The following is a 14,920-nucleotide window of genomic DNA, read 5'->3' on the forward strand; positions in this document are numbered from 1 at the left end:
TGAGCAAGTTGAAGTGTGGAGAATGTCGGTTCTTTGTTTTAACAGGATGGTGTGGATCAAATTCTTGTGCAGGGTCTTTCCAGCACACATTTGACAGAAACATTTTGAGTCATTCAAGCAATATCACAATATCTAAGTTACAGAAAGGTAAGAAATGGATTGTTTGTTATTTAATTAATATTAAATAACATATTATGCATTACAAGTGATTACAGGTATTGGCTTTTGGATGTGATGTAATGACTGACATAAATTAATTGCAAAGCTCCTTGTGATATTGTGAGCTGTCCTCATTTCTGCTGCTATAATATTGGTGAAGCAGTCTTACTGAAAGGCATTATCTTTGCCACTGTGAAAAAACTAGCAGAACAGTTAGAGATATTTCTCAAAAGGGTAAGCTTCATACATCTTACAATACAACGAATCTAACCTTTATTTTCATTGTCAATGCTCCCACCTCTCCAGCCAAGTAGTGGGCAACAACAACTAAAAGAACAACTGACGTCTGTTAAAATCAAATACTCAAAAAATTTAAATTCTCTGATTTCCAGACCTTTTTTAATGTATTTCTACCTTTATTCAAACAAGAGAATGTGATTCTTACGATTTAGAATCTATTTTGGGAATGTCCTGGCTGGGACAGGTGGCATTTCAATCAGCAACATTCACAAAATATACAGAACATATGCACACAAGATATACACAGTACACTATACTGCCAAACCGTATTCGCTCTTCTGCCTTTACACGCATATGAACTTAAGTGACGTCCCATTCTTAATCCGTAGGGTTTAATATGATGTCGGCCCACCCTTTGCAGCTATAACAGCTTCAACTCTTCTCGGCAAGCTTTCCACAAGGTTTAGGAGTGTGTTTATGGGAATTTTTGACCATTCTTCCAGAAGCTCATTTGTGAGGTCAGACACTGATGTTGGACAGAAGGCCTGGCTTGCAGTCTCTGCTCTAATTCATCCCAAAGGTGTTCTAACAGGTTGAGGTCAGGACTATGTGCAGGAAAGTCAAGTTCTTCAACATCAAACTGACTCATCCATGTCTTTATGGACCTTGCTTTGTGCTCTGGTGCGCAGTCATGTTGGAACAGGAAGGGGCCATCCCCAAACTGTTTCCACAAAGCTGGGAGCATGAAATTGTCCAAAATCTCTTGGTATGCTGAAGCATTCAGAGTTCCTTTCACTGGAACTAAGGGGCCAAGCCCAGCTCCTGAAAAACAACCCCACACCATAAGCCCCCCTCCACCAAACTTTACACTTTGCACAATGCAGTCAGACAAGTACCGTTCCCCTGGCAACCGCCAAATCTAGACTTGTCCATTTTCTTCTATGTTTGTTTTAGGCAACATGTAACATGTCTAAAGGTGTTGATATTTCCTCAGTTGTAAATTTTTGTATTTTATTTGATTTATTGATCACTCAGAATGTTCAAACAACCAGCTTCTTAGTTAAGAAGAGGTACATTAATGAGAGAACAAGTGCTCAGTTTAGGGAGGCCATAGCTATGTTACCTATGAGCGCAGAGTTGGTTGACAGACTGCTGGATCATTTCAACTTGAAAATGTTGAATGTAATGGAAGCCGTTGCACCGATAAGAATCAAGAGCACCTTGAGCAAACAGAAAACACCATAGAGAAACACCACTATGGTCAAAAACCTGAAAAGAGAATGCAGGAAAGCTGAACGTAAGTGGAGGAAAACAAAGCTTCAGAATCACTGTGAGCTGTACAAACAAAGCCTGCGTAGTTATAACAATGAGCTGTGCAAGGCCAGAGAGCTGCATTTATCTGAACTGATTAATAAGAATGCCAACAATTCTCCAACTCTGTTTGCTATGATTAAAAAACTCACAAATCCTTCTAAACAGTCAAACCCAGACCTCCTCTCCACTGAGAAATGTAACAAATTTGCAAACTTTTTAAGCAAAAAAATCAAAACAATTAGACAAAATATTCACGCCACACAGACCAACAATATGTCTCTAAAACCTAGAAATAACTCTGACGTTATGTCACAATTTAATATTGTTGATTTGAAAATTCTGGAGGAAACAGTTTAAAAACAGTTTTTACCTCAGTTGAAAGTGACCTCCTACAAATAGTTAACAGCTCACTGGCATCAGGCATTTTTCCCAAGTCACTAAAGACAGCTGCCATTAAGCCACTAATAAAGAAGAGAATTCTAGACGCCTCTGTCTGCATGCCTAGGTGGCCATGGAAGTGATTGGAACACCTAAATTTAATTATTTGGATGGATGAGTGAATGCTTATGGGGCTGCACGGTGGTGTGGTGGTTAGCACTGTTGCTTCACAGCAAGAGGGTTCCAGGCTCAATCCCTACCCTGGTTCTCTCCAGGTACTCCATCTTCCTCCCCCCATCCAAAAACATGCATGTTAGGTTAATTGTGAGTAAAATTTATTTATATAGCACTTTTCGCAGAAGAAAAAAACTCACAAAGTGCTTCACATAGCACCGTCAACGTATCAAGTTAAAATCATGAAACAGGTACACACACAAATAAAATAAAAATACAAAGACAAAACCAACAGACAGAAACAGTCAAAATAACACTACAACTCCTTAAAAGCCAGCCTGAACAGGTATGTTTTAAGATGTTTTTTTTAAATGTCCACGGTAGCTAAGTCTCTCAGGTCCTGAGGAAGACTATTCCACAGCCTGGGTGTGACAGACTGGAAGGCTCTGTCTCCTCTGGTTATGCACCTGGTTCGAGGCACAACCAGAAGACCCAGGTTGGCAGACCTGAGAGACCTGCTAGGGACATGAGGGCGAAGAAGTTCAGACACGTAATCTGGTGCCTGACCACAAAGCGCTCTAAAAGTTAAAATCAAGACTTTAAAATGAATCCTAAAACTAACCGGAAGCCAGTGCAGCGAGGCCAGGACAGGCGTTATATGGCAACTCCGCCTAGATTAACTCATAAGCCCATTTCATGCAGTCTGTTCAAGGCAGGACATATTTTATTTACATCAGTCAGCACATTTTCATGACACTTAAAAACACGGAATCATTGTGTTAACTCGCCTCCTAAAATGAATGTAAACATTTTTATTCTGACCAAAACTGTTTAACATCTCAGAACTAGACAAACACATCTACATAATGCAGTGAAGAATCAAATTTCTAATACATGCATACTTTCAATTAAACTCAAATGTGCTTTGGCACCACACATATGCTCCACAATTCAATCTATTTGAAAAAATATAAAGTGATGTATTGGTGTGTATTGACTCAGCAGATTTCCTAATAAAGCTGTTCTCAGTTGCATTTTTTTTTGTCAGACAGCTTAACACTACATTGTGATTAAAAATCAGCCCATATGTCTTTGGACTCCCCATCGAGAAGGTGGGTAAGGAGAGGATGATACCTTAGCTAACATCCATGAGGAACAATGCCTTCCACCCCCTGCATGTGACACTACGGGCTCTGAGCAGCTCATTCAGCAGCAGACTTTTACTCCTGCAGTGTAGGAAGGAACGCCACTGCAGGTCAGTGGGATAATAAAGGTTATTCTATTCTATTCTATTCTATGTCTTGATGCCTTTCCAGTCATTACTCTTCTCTGATAAAATCCTGATTTTATATCTGCAGCGTCATCAGACAAAATCACGATGTCAGTAACTATGTAGCCATGTAACTGTAGCTATGATTACAAGTATGATGACCTCCCACAGAGAAAGTGAGAGGCAGCAGAATGTTTTAAAATTGTTCTCACACCATCCACTGTGTTAGTATAGTGACTTTGGACATACCTCAGTTAATAACTCGATACCCCTCCCATGCATGTACACTGGGAAAAGGACAGTGGTCCAGTTGAATTGCCCAGTCACTCTCTAACCATAGCTCAACTCTGCTGTGCACGTAACCAATGTCCTGTTTCAGAGGAGAAATGGGGGGGGTCAAGTTGATGGATTGCTGATTAGGCCCTTAGGCGGCAACGGAGGTAGCCACAAAGCCACGACTGCTGTGTATAAGGGCAAGCCAGCATGGCCAAATACATTGCTCTAACCACCAGTAACACTTTTTTCAATCAGCTGATTCTGTCATACTGGCTTCTTGTGGTTATGCACACAAAGACATAGCACTGATCTTCTTCTAGCTGGTTGGTTTGCATGAATTATGAAAGAGACTGCTGTAAGGAGAGAAATTCCCAGCAACAACCATTTTACACACAAAAATATTTGGTTGTAAAAACATTCCAAACTATTTGGGAGCAATGTTGTACCAGCATAGAGTTTTTCGACAATAATGTTTTTCGACATTGAAATTCTATCCGATCTAATGAGAGCACACTTCCACCACATCATGAAATTATTTTCTCAACTTTTTTTTTTCTCAACTTTGTGTAGAAAGTAGGCTCTTCCTAGGACATGAGACAGTTGAGGTGCATATGTGAATGCTGGTACTGAAAGTCTCTTAAGCACCTATCTGTGTATTAGATCACTTTAATTGCAACACAGAGCTGGAAAACTAGAGACTGCAGACACCTCTAGTGGTTTGCTGCTATCTGGTGGAGAATGAAATAACTGCAAACAGAATTTAGTGGATGAGAGCATCTGGGAAGAATTTGAAGGTGTAGGTGCCAAATTCTACTGTAATTCCTTATTATTGGGCTGTCCCACATATGCTCTGAAAAACCTCCAGCTGATCCAAAATGCTGCAGCCAGAGTTCTGATGAGAACTAACAGGAGAGATCATGTTTCTCCAGTTTTAGCTTCTCTTCATTGGCTCCCTGTTAAATTCAGAATAGAATTTAAGATTCTTCTCCTCACATATAAAGTTCTTAATGACCGAGCTCCATCATATCTTAAAGATCTCATTGTAAGATATTTTCCTAACAGAGCACTTCGCTCCCAAACTGCAGGTTTACTTGTTGTTCCCAGAGTTTCTAAAAGTAGAATGGGAGGCAGAGCCTTCAGTTATCAGGCCCCTCTCTTGTGGAATAAGCTGCCAGTAAATGTCCGGGAATCAGACACCCTTTCCACTTTTAAGATTAGGCTTAAAACTTTCCTTTTTGATAAAGCTTATAGTTAGGGATGGCTCAGGTGATCCTGAAACATCCCATAGTTAAGCTGCTATAGGCTTAGACTACTGGGGGACCTCATCTGTCACACCTTTCCTCACTTTGCTCTCTTTTTCTCCCTGTTTAATTTCACGATTGATTTTATGTACATGTGACATTATTGTGGTTATTAACTTGTGTTTCCCTGTTCCAACAGATATCCTTTGAATGGCGTTATGGTGTTTTTCCCCCCTCTTTTCCCTCTTTTCTGTCTTCTCAAACCCCAGCTGGTCGAGGCGGATGGCCACCCTTCCTGAGTCTGGTTCTGCCAGAGGTTTCTTTCTGCTAAAAGGGAGTCGTTCCTTTCCACAGTCGCCACAGGCACGCTCAGGACGTGAGATTGGACTGAAGACACGTTTCGGTGCAATCTGTTGGTTTCCTTAGCTAGGATATTAATTTTTTGAATTGGCTCTATATGAATTAATTGGATTATGATTACAATGAATTGAATTCCAATTGGCTTGAATTGGACTATATTACTTAAGTGCCTTGAGATGACAATTGTTGTAATCTGGCGCTATATAAATAAAATTGAATTGAATTGAATTGAATTGAAATTCTTCTCAGTTTCATATCTTGTAATGTACTGATGACGTTGAGCTGTGTAGGTCCAAAGGCAGCAAAATAACCGCAATCACATTGATGCCTCCATAGTTTTTTAGCTGTGACATGTTTTGTGCTGGTATGCAGTGCCTTTTTCATACTGCTTTATATTTTCATCCAAGAATCGTTTAATCAGTACTTTAAAAATAGCAGCTGCATTGTTGGGTTTCAGGAAGCTTATTTACAAACTTTAGGTGTATGCTAGTTTTGTAAGTGGCTTTCCTTCCATGAACTGTATGCTTCTTTATTTAAATGCATACTATTATTTATTATTTAAGTGCATGACTGCACTGAGTTGTTAAGTCACTTCAATGATACCTTTAAGTATGGTAATGTTGAAACAGAATAACAGGAATGTGTTACCCACTACTATATGAACGATGCAGTTTTGCCTCCCGGTTACATCTGAAGACACTTTACTACACTTTTTAGCTGTCTTGGCGAGATTAAAGGCTGGCTGACAAGTCATTTCCTTCAACTAAATTAAAGTAAGGCTAAAGTGATGCTTAGTTCATCCCACTCCATCAACAGACTCAACTTTCTGACATCATGCATCGGTTTGCTTGACCACCATGTTGTATTTGAGCTTGCTCTGAGGCCGTCTTTTGTGTGCAGGCCTTAATTCTGACTTCAGGATGATGTTTCTAAGTTCAAACTGTAGGAGCAGTCTCTAAAATCAAACCATAGTCCATTTCTATTCCTCGTCACTAAATCTTAAACATAGCAGTCCACTGCAAGAAAATAAAAATCACATTTTCATTGAGTTTCAATACTAAAACACATCCTGATTATCAATGTAGTGACTCACACATCACTTAATACAGTAAACACATGGCTGTAATCTTTGGTAGTTTGATGATGTATCTATTAAAAAAAACTAGTAAAAAAATAATTTAGCAAAAAATGGCAAAACTAGCATTCAACAGTGTGATTTAATTATTCACAGTTAAGTCGATCTTCTTCCTCCTTTTTTCTTTCTTGATGTTTTCTCTTCTTCTCTAAATTTCTCTATATTTAGCCAAACAACATTAAATCTAGCCAAGTGACAATGGTCTTAAACAGAGGTAAGGGGGGGCTACCTCATAAGATGGCACTCCTATCCCAGTCTATAATAAGTTGTAACCCATCTTCACTTTCTCTATACTGTTTTGAAATTTTTTCTGAAAGAATCCACGACTCACAGTTTAGTAAACTAATGTATTTTTCCTGTAAAAATAGCACATTGTATACTCTGAGTGGATTTCATCTGAGCAAAGAGAATAAAGCCAAAAGGGGGATAACAACCAATGAATGACGAGTTTCGTGGCTATCTAATAGCCTCTGGAAATTGAAAAATAACCCGCTAATTTTGTGTGTTGTATATATATGATAGCTCTTGTAAACCACACCATAGACACAGTCCTTGTGAGGATTGATACTTAAGTATTGATATTTGTTAATACTTAACAATATCTTCATAATTTAAGATATATGATGGAAAGTATTAATAAAAAACTACCTTGAACACTGAAAAAAACACATTTGTCACCTGTCCACCATGGAAGCGAATCGTGATCAAAATTTAAATTAAAATGCATTTGCAGAAATGCTTTTTCACTTGATTTTTTTCAATTTTTCAATTGATGACTAATTTAATTTATGAGTCAAATAATACAGCCACAGTCTTAAAATGAAAAAGTATTTCTGCAAATGCATTTAATTTAAATGTTGGTCACAATTCGCTTTCAGAGTTCTCATTCTATAACATTACACTTTAGGATGAAATATAATGAAAGAAATCCTGAAGTAATATTTTTTTTGCATTTTTGTGATACTCCATATCCCATTTTCACGTACATATATTTTATTCAAAATAAATCTATAATATTTGTGTTAAACTACACATTTTAGTTGTGTTTCACTCAGTCTTGTTATTCTAACACATTACCACATCTGAAAAATGTCTACAAGTCGCATGCACAACAGGAGGTTGTTCAGTTGGATCCTCTAAAGGCCAAAGGAAGACCAAAAGTATGTTCTCTAATTTATTTTTCTGTATATTTGATAATATTTTAACTACGTCTGAGAAGGTCAATCTCAATATACTGTCTTGTTATCTAAATTATATCTTAGTTGTTATTTGTTCATTTTAGAAATACACATACGCAGTGTGACTGCTAAAAACTCAGTCCTGTTATTGTCATCAACAGGAGAGAGTAGAGTCCACCGATTATTACTAGTTGATATTACACTATGATCTTTAAATTTTACTGTTAAAATTACTTAAAGGGGAACTCCGGTATTTTTAAACCTAGACCTTATTTCTGTCATGAAATACATTCATCTACTCACTGAGAACAGTTTGGTGAAAGTCGGCGTCCTTTGGAAGATATTTAGATTCTTCGAGATCCATATAACAGAGTGAACGGGGCTTAGACGATGCAGCCTCTAAATAAGGCATTATCTGTCTTTATTTCACCAATACTTTAAGACGAATGAATGAATGAACACGTACTATTGCACTGTTATCTCATAGCTATTATGTTGTTGTTACTGGCGGCTATCGGGGGGCTTAAAGAGGGACGACGTCATCGACGCGCGCTGATGCAGCACAGCTCATTTACTCCGTGCTCTGTGACAGTCGGCTAACTTCACACGTAGTTCATTACTGACAGTTTTGTGCAACATGGCAGGATATTTATCAGATTTTGACGACGTGGACGACAACTTTGAGTACGATGGACGTCCTTACTGGAGTGAGTAGGAACAAGGGCTGCACGGTGGTGTGGTGGTTACCGGAGCCCTGTCGCTGGCTCTGGGTTCGATCCCCACCTGGGGCCTTTATATGTGGAGTTTGCATGTTCTCCCCATGTATGTGTGGGTTCTCTCTGGGTACTCTGAGTTCCTCCCACTGTCCAAAAACATCTATGTTAGGTAGTGAGTGTGAGCGTGCTTGGTTGTTTGTCTCTGTGTGGCCCTGTGATGGACTGGCGATCTGTCTAGGGTGTACCCTGCCTCTCGCCCAATGACCGCTGGGATAGGCTCAAGCCCCCCTGCGACCCAACCGATGGATTAAGTGGGTATAGAAAATGAATGGATGGTAGGGACAACTGTCTCTTCCAAACTTTAGTTGTGACTTGTTCCTATGGTCCCTATGTAAACTTACACCCTTGAGCACAGTGTACATTTTAGGACATCCTCAGGATCAGGTGAAAAGGTGTCACAATCGCACCAAAAGGCTTCGTAAAAAAACTTTTCACAATGAACAGCCTCAGAAAAAAAAATTTCACACTAAACGGCATCAGCTGAAAAGTTGTCATTTAAAACGGCATCAGCTCAAAAGTTCTCATATAAAGCGGTATCAGCTCAAAAGTTGTAATTCTGAGGTATGACGCTGAAGCCTGATCCTGAGGATGTCCTAAAATGTACACCGTACTTGAGAGACATACCATAGGATCAAGGATGGAAAAGAAGCTCAACAGCAACCATCAGTTTACCAACTAAAGGGCACAGAGAAAAGACTTGAAAGCACAAAAATACTTAATTCATGTTGACTGCTCTGAAAATTATCTCTGCAAGTACAGTAGAGAAATAAAGACTGTCTACTTCTGAGTGTCACCCAGCTATGTTTTATGTACATACATCCTCTCACCCAATGTCCTTCTGCACAGTGCCCCCCTCAGGACAAAAGGGCCCACCAGCAATCGATAAAAAAAATCTGACCTGTGAGTGCTTTAATGCAAAGCGTTTGACATTCAATCATCAACAGACAACACCCACAGCCACAGAAATTCTGTGACAAAGTCCTGAAGTTGTTGGCAAACCGTGTCTATTAAATTATGATGGTGATCTTTACCCAGGTGTCATGACAGATACAGGTGAAACACATGTTGACGTCCGTTGCATGCACAAAATTGGGGTCAACAGGTTTTGCTGGCCAGCGTGCGAAGACATGATGTGGTATTTCTTTGAGGACATTTTATGTATCATCCCACCCCTTAAGCTAGTCACAGCTCACTATGTGGACATTGAAAAAGAGGTCTGGGCCAAACTAAAGAGGGCCTCTTGGAAAAGGCCACACGTTTATTTTCATACAAAACTCACACGCACACACCTGAACACTAACATACATGCACACATGGCACATGTTTGTGTTACCCAGTGTCCATTCCTGTTACTTAATTGCTTTTTTCCAAAATAATAAAAAGACAAAATACTTATGTTTATGCATTTGGCAGACGCTTTTATCCAAAGCGACTTACAGGTAGGCAGATAGGGTAAGGGGGTCTTGCCTAAGGACCCCTACTGGAGATAGTACCTTTCATACAGGGGATTCAGACCCTGGTCTCCCACACGATAGGTGGAAAAATCATACCACTACGCTTTCCTGTACTTTCTTCTATTATGTTTGGTCCATCATTTATCCAACTGTTTAATATATTACATGATAATAAATTTGATAAATTTGAGCTTTGGGTCTCCTTGAAATGATAAATATGGCTTTGGATCTTTAAAAAATACAATTTCTGTATAGGGAAAATAGGGATTTTCTAGTCAACTACGGAAGCCGAGAACGGTCGTGAATTTATAAATTTTTTTAATGCATCGTTTTCTAGTGATAACGACTTGTTATTTTGTTATTTCGAGATAACAAAGATCGTTTTCTTGTGATAACAGTGCATGAAAAAAAATCTACTGCCGTTCTCGGCTTCTGTAGAAAACAAAGGAATTAATTGACATGTTTTTAAACATGCTTTTTAAATGTCACATGAATTTTGGTAACGGGACTGAAGAAAATGCAACCATCTTTTGCTTAAAACCATTAAAACAAACAAACCAAAACATTAAACTTGAGATTGACCAATGCACATTTTGAATAGTTACATATTTCCTTACTCAGTTTTGAAAAATATATTTAAAAAACTAATTTAATTTGGGAGACTTACAACAAGCAAATGGCTTTTTTTTTATTCCCTTTGAAACACGTTGAGCTTTTGTAAAAAGAATCGGTCTCAGTATCGACAAAATCACCTTTAGTTTTAGTTTCTATTGGATCAGAAAGAAATGTATAAGTCTATGACCCGGAAGAACTTCTCTTCGACTTTATATCCCACAATTCCTTTCTTCGTCTTCCTCTTTCCCTACCGCCGCAATGTCTAAGAGAGGTATGATACCGTGCTTGTTAAATCCATGTTCATCTGCTGCTTTTACGAAACGCCAGTGTCTAATATTTAGTTTGTATGTGATAGTAAGCTGAAGATTGCATGTTTTACGTGAGTCGTTTTAAGATTTTGTGTACAATTGACGAGTATTCAACGATGGCATTTTCACAGGTTGACGGAAGCCATGTTTGACTGTCACCGTCATATAGGCAGGCAGCGAATAAAGTTAGACTGAAAATCCATATGTGCTTTTCGTGTCTAAATAGACACATTGAATTTTCGCGTAGTTGGAGTCTATTATCATGAAATCCTGATTTAGAATGTTTAACTGCACATGAACAGTGAAAAGCATTGGTCGGAGCTAACTCGTGCTAGCAAAAGAAGCTATTAAGAGCTGGTTTGCAGCGTGTGTCGTAAACGTGTGCGAAACGCTGTCTGTGGGGAAAAACTACCATTTCTACTGTACATATTGAGTAGGAGTGGATTTCCCTGTTTGGAACTGGGCACACTGGTAACATGCTTTGCATTTGTTACATGCAATATCGGTTTCTGAAAGGGTTTTTCCCCTCGCTTCCTTAGCTTAATCTTTTCAGGTCTTTTGAAAAAGAAAATTGAGACCTACACGAGAATTTAGTTCTGGTTTAGGTGAATGTGCTTAACTTTATTTATTGGAAGACAATAAATCATGTTAGGATGCTGAAAATGTTTGTCAGCTCGGAAGTATGGAGATGAGCTTTTTCATTTGGCATGTTTCAAATTGAAATTCTTAGGTGGCAGAATGTTTCCTCTCTTAAAAAAAAAGAAGTTGTTTGTCCTCTGTGATAACTGTAGAAGTAAAGAGTGGCTTCAACTGGGCTGCCTCAAACAGATTGTGCTTTAACTTGTAAGATCTTCACATTTCTGAAAAGTCATTGACTCTTACGGTTTTTTTTTTTTTTTTTATTCCAACAGGACGTGGTGGATCATCTGGTGCAAAGTTCCGCATCTCACTGGGTCTCCCAGTGGGAGCGGTCATCAACTGCGCCGACAACACAGGTTTGCCTCAAAAACCCTGTTGTAATATTACGAACTGAGTGTGGATTTGTGTAGTTATAATAAACTCAGTTTATATTTACACTTGCACTATGGTTAACTTTCTAGTGCAAATTCTAGATTTGTTAGATTAAAATTGTTTTGAGGGGTGTTTTTTATATGGTGTTTTGATGTGGTTAGTGTGGGTATAATGTGGCAGGTGATAGAAGTCTGTAATGGTAAAAGTACCCCTTTGATATGGTCTTTTATTTAGGCTACCACTGGGATTTGTTTCAGTCATATTTTCTCAGTGTAGTCCTTCCAAAAGCACTTGCTTTGTCTGCTCAGTGGCTGGGTGAGTTGTCGTAGAAGGAAATACTGAAGTCATCACTGTGGGTGAGACGGCAGCATCCCACTGTGGCTGATTGATCTCAATCAGGGATGAGACAAGCTCTGAAATGTGTCACAGTTGAGCAGGAGGGCCTCGGTGCTCTTCCAGTTTATTATGTCTTGAATTTTTTCCCCACACTGTTCTGGTTTCACCGTATTGCTTTCCCCTTCTACAGGTGCTAAGAACCTGTACATAATCTCTGTGAAGGGCATCAAGGGGCGTCTGAACCGTCTGCCTGCGGCAGGAGTGGGTGACATGGTCATGGCCACAGTGAAGAAAGGCAAGCCAGAGCTCAGGAAGAAGGGTAAGCGGGACAACAAACACTGTGCCAGTTACTGTTGGTTGGCACTAAGAAATCCATGCAGTATAGACTGTACTGTAGCCTCTAGTCTGTCGGATGTGCCTTTCAGACTGGGCCTGCTTTATTTGAGTCGTGCACCGGTGTCAAGTGTGACAGTACAGAGGCAGCAAGAGGGCGTCGAGTTGGATGTGATATGTGTGGAGTTGGCGTGGGAGGTAGTAATTTAGGTAAAAAGGGCCACATGTTCAGGTAATTTGGCATCTTGGAGCTCTAACCAACAGTCTGCATTCTGATTCCCCAACACCAACTCGATGCATGGCTGAGCCATCTGTGTCAGGCATCACACATGCCAGGAGGAACAGTGGCAGGTTAATAATTTTATTTTAAACATGTCCAGCTGTGGATTTGTGAAAAGAGCTGTTTGTAAATGGTGCATTTGCATTGGTGTGAATTAGTGTGGCCTTGCCCTCAGTGCTCACTTTCTTGTATTTCCACTATTAAAGGCCATTAGCACTCAAATAATTTCAGTAACGTTTCATCAAACTTTTGTTTCTGGATTTGACACAAAGCAGGTGAAAAATTGTCACGTTAGTGCATCAGACGAATGATGGCAAACTGAGCCTAACACTTCATAAGAACTTCAACATCAGTTGTGTGTCGTGTTGCTTTGAATGATCTGAATAGAACTCTTCTTCTCTCCACAGTGCATCCTGCGGTGGTGATTCGGCAGCGGAAGTCATATCGGCGAAAAGATGGAGTATTTCTCTACTTTGAAGACAATGCAGGTGTCATAGTAAACAACAAAGGAGAAATGAAAGGTGGATATTTGACCCAATGCTGTCTTTTTTGTTGGTTTTCATGTTAACTATAGATTTGAATTTGTGTAGTCATCAGATAAACAGAATTATGTCTTTGAAGTTCTGTTTTTGGCAAAGTAGCATCGTGCTCATTTCACTCGTGAGACATTTGCATCACTGTAGTTACAAACTTACTTCAGTGCTGATGGAGGTGGTGGCTTGCTGGAATGTATTTTCCCTTTCAAAAGCACTTGCTTTGTCTGCTCAGTGGCTGGGTGAGTTGTCGTAAAAGGGAACATTGACTTCATCGCTGTGGGTGAGACGGCAGTGACTTACTGTGGCTGACTGATCTCAATCAGGGATGAGACAACTTGCAGTATTTTACTGGTTGCATGCATCCAGTAATGGGAGTCTGCATTAATTTGTCACATTGCCATTCTTCATTGCAATGATAGTTCAGTTGTAGTTGTAATTTCAGCTTGTGTCACCCTACCTGTGTCTAATTAATTGCTTTGTTGCGATGACCGTAACGCGGTTTCTTTTCTTTATCTGTAGGTTCAGCCATCACAGGCCCAGTTGCCAAAGAGTGTGCTGACCTGTGGCCCAGGATCGCCTCCAATGCTGGCAGCATAGCTTGATCAGGACCTGTATGTTTTCAATAAAAACTGTTAATCAGACTTGCTGTTGAAGCTTTCTCTAAACCCAGTCCTAGTCTTTGGGATCCACTGTCCTTTAAGGGCATGCTTTCTTGGTCTAAGACACCAGGGTACAGTGCCTTACTCAAGGGCACCGTATGAACAGTTTCTTTTTTAATGTGCATGTTTAAAGTTGACATGCATCTTTCTGTTTCCAAATGGTCTACTGTTTCAAATATGTTCTAGAACTATTTCTGACTTCCAAATGTGAGATTTTGACACCGCTTTAGCCACAATAAGCTTAAGCTATAATTGATGCAATACTTTAGAACAACCACTACATGGTTTGTTTCTTTGTTGTGGGACATGCTCCAGAAATGCAATGATATGTAGGAAGGAATTTAGGATCTATGATATGAATAAGCAGGTTAAATACTGGCTGGCAGAACATCTAATTGTATCATGTACCACAACACAACTTGATGGCATGCCTGTCTGTTTTCTTTAGACAAATAGGATGGAGGGAACACAGCAATGTGAGCTTAAAGGAATGTGACACTAAGTGCAACCTGCAGCCCCATTAAAGCAGAATGTAAAAGTGGCATGAACTGCAAACACACAATCTGTTAGTTCAGCCTGTGTTTGAACATCCCCGGCTCATTTGCGTACAGATGGACATCAGGAGGATTGGAGAGAAACCAGACGACCACCAGCATTCAACATGTGTTTCCCCTCTCAGTGACGTTAACTCCCACTTACTGGTACTCCACCAAATCTATCCATATAACTGCAAACTAAGGACACGGTATATCTGTGCATATTCTATGTAGACTGCTGCAAGCATATAGTTCACAGAAATGATACTTCCATTAGGATGGCGTTGAAAATACTCGTATAGCTAGAAAACAACTGTATCTGTACTTTGAATGTATGGTTACTGATTGGAC

The 14,920-nt window shown here is 39.6% G+C and overlaps 1 protein-coding gene across 1 annotated transcript; it reads left to right on the top strand.

Moving 5' to 3' along the window:
- The first annotated feature begins 10,807 nt into the window (after nucleotides 1–10,807).
- rpl23 (ribosomal protein L23) lies at nucleotides 10,808–14,015 on the top strand. The gene is made up of 5 exons (XM_072368901.1): nucleotides 10,808–10,841; nucleotides 11,790–11,873; nucleotides 12,416–12,544; nucleotides 13,246–13,359; nucleotides 13,894–14,015. Exons 1-5 carry the CDS (start codon nucleotides 10,829–10,831, stop codon nucleotides 13,974–13,976), a joined length of 423 nt encoding a protein of 140 aa, XP_072225002.1. The 5' UTR covers nucleotides 10,808–10,828; the 3' UTR covers nucleotides 13,977–14,015.
- The last annotated feature ends 905 nt before the right edge of the window (nucleotides 14,016–14,920 follow it).

This window comes from Leuresthes tenuis, unplaced genomic scaffold, assembly GCF_036924035.1.
Source record: "Leuresthes tenuis unplaced genomic scaffold, fLeuTen1.0.hap1 SCAF_17, whole genome shotgun sequence".
NCBI classification, from domain to species: Eukaryota; Metazoa; Chordata; class Actinopteri; order Atheriniformes; family Atherinopsidae; genus Leuresthes; species Leuresthes tenuis.